This window comes from Merops nubicus, unplaced genomic scaffold (assembly GCF_000691845.1).
Source record: "Merops nubicus isolate BGI_N331 unplaced genomic scaffold, ASM69184v1 scaffold47184, whole genome shotgun sequence".
In the NCBI taxonomy this organism is placed as follows: domain Eukaryota; kingdom Metazoa; phylum Chordata; class Aves; order Coraciiformes; family Meropidae; genus Merops; species Merops nubicus.
Genome location: NW_008605775.1, coordinates 1 through 1,564, shown reverse-complemented (window position 1 = coordinate 1,564; position 1,564 = coordinate 1). Strand labels below are relative to the sequence as shown.

The window sequence follows — 1,564 nt, the reverse complement described above, 5'->3', positions numbered from 1 at the left end:
GTGCCGGCCGGGAGGGAGCGCAGGATCTTGAATTTTTTGAACATGAAGGTGGCCGAGCTCTGGAAGTTGCTCTTGTCCCCGGAGCCCACCTCAAGCAGCAAGGGCAGCACCTGGGGCTTGGCCCCTTCTCCCGCCACCGCCCTTCCCCCCGGACCCTCTTTCTCCTCCTCTATGTCCTCCCCCTCTGGCATCCCCTCCGCCCTGCTGGTGGCTCCCTGGGTCTCCATGGCTTTCACTAGTCTCTTCTTCAAGCTGAGGTCCAGCACCACATCCTCAGGAGCTGGCTCCTTGCTCCCTGCCCCAGCAGGGCCACTCTGCTGAGACCCTGAGTCTTGGGGCAAGAGCTTTGGCTTTTCGGGGACCTTTCTGTAACATCTTTCCCCCTGACTCTGGACTGTGCTGTCGCCCATCTTCAGCTTCCGTCTGGCTGCCGTCCCCACGAGCAGCAGGCTGGACCTCCCCGAGATGTCTCTGAGGGCAGCGGGCTCCTGGCTGTACCCTGTGCTGTGGGCTGGGGCGTCCCCTTGCAGATGCTCCCTGCAGAAGGGGACCTGGGCAGAACCCTCGGTCCCCTCCAGGTAGTCCTGGTAAGGTGCCAGGCTGAAGACGTTGTTGATCACCGGCATGGGTGGGGAGGATGGAGAAACCTCCCCGTCCTTTGCATCTTTCAGCCCCTCCGGGGAGGAGGTGGATGGAGAAGAGGGGATGAGCTCCTTGGCTGCATCCTTGACCTTGCAGGCATCTCCCTTACCTATGATGATGAGAGCCGGTGCTTCCCCGTGGGGGGTCTCCCGTGGGGCCGGGCTGGTCCTTCTTCTCCCCGGGTAAGAGGTCTCCTGCTCCCCATGGCTGGGTTTTACCCAGCCCCCTTCTCCTTCAGGAAGCGTCTCTGCGAGTCCACCAGCATCCCCAGGCACCTTCTCTGGGGCGCAGACAGGCTGGAAGGCACTGCTGTGCCTCCTCCCTGCTTGTCGCTGGGGACTTTCTGCCTTGGGCCGCTCACAGCCCGTCTCTGTGCTTCCTGGACCGAAGTCAAAGCCGGGGCTCGGCAAGTAGCCGGCTCTCCTTGGCGGCTCGGTGTCCCTCGGCAGTGCCGCTGCCTGCGGCATCGTGCCAGTGCCTGCTGCCCGCGCCACGTAGGGGTCTAAGGGGCTGGGGAAGTAGCTCCTCGGGGATTGGGGCTTGAGGTAGGAGCTGGAGAAAGGTTCCTCGCACCCCGCAAAGCCAAAGCCTTTGTAGGCGGCGGGCAGAGCACCGGGCTGCGCCTCCGCAGGGAGAGCTGGGGGGTGGTAGAGGAGGGCGGCTTTCTGGAGGGACAGCGGGTACGGGGTGTGCGCCCGCTCCCGCTGGTACGCTGGGCTGGCGGCTGGCGGCTGGAGCTTGGGCCAGGGATCCGGGCTGAGGCTGGGCACCTCGGACGCCTTCTGCTGGCTGTGGGCGGCAGGGCAGCTGGCTTCCGGGAAGGGGGTGCCCCTGTACTTCTCAAAGGCAGCGTAGCAGGGGGAGAAGGGGACGGGAGAGCCCTTCTTCTCCTTGGCAGGCAGCGCCAGGCCGGGGTGCAGCG

The 1,564-nt window shown here is 65.2% G+C and overlaps 1 protein-coding gene across 1 annotated transcript; it reads right to left on the bottom strand.

The window, feature by feature from the left end:
- Positions 1-8: 8 nt before the first annotated feature.
- On the bottom strand, positions 9-1,481 carry LOC103772114 (chromosome unknown open reading frame, human C15orf39; the record flags this gene model as incomplete). Its single annotated transcript, XM_008939431.1, has 2 exons — positions 9-399; positions 457-1,481. Coding segments are annotated over 2 exons (1,416 nt in total), but the record flags the coding sequence as incomplete, so codon positions are not given.
- Positions 1,482-1,564: the final 83 nt, after the last annotated feature.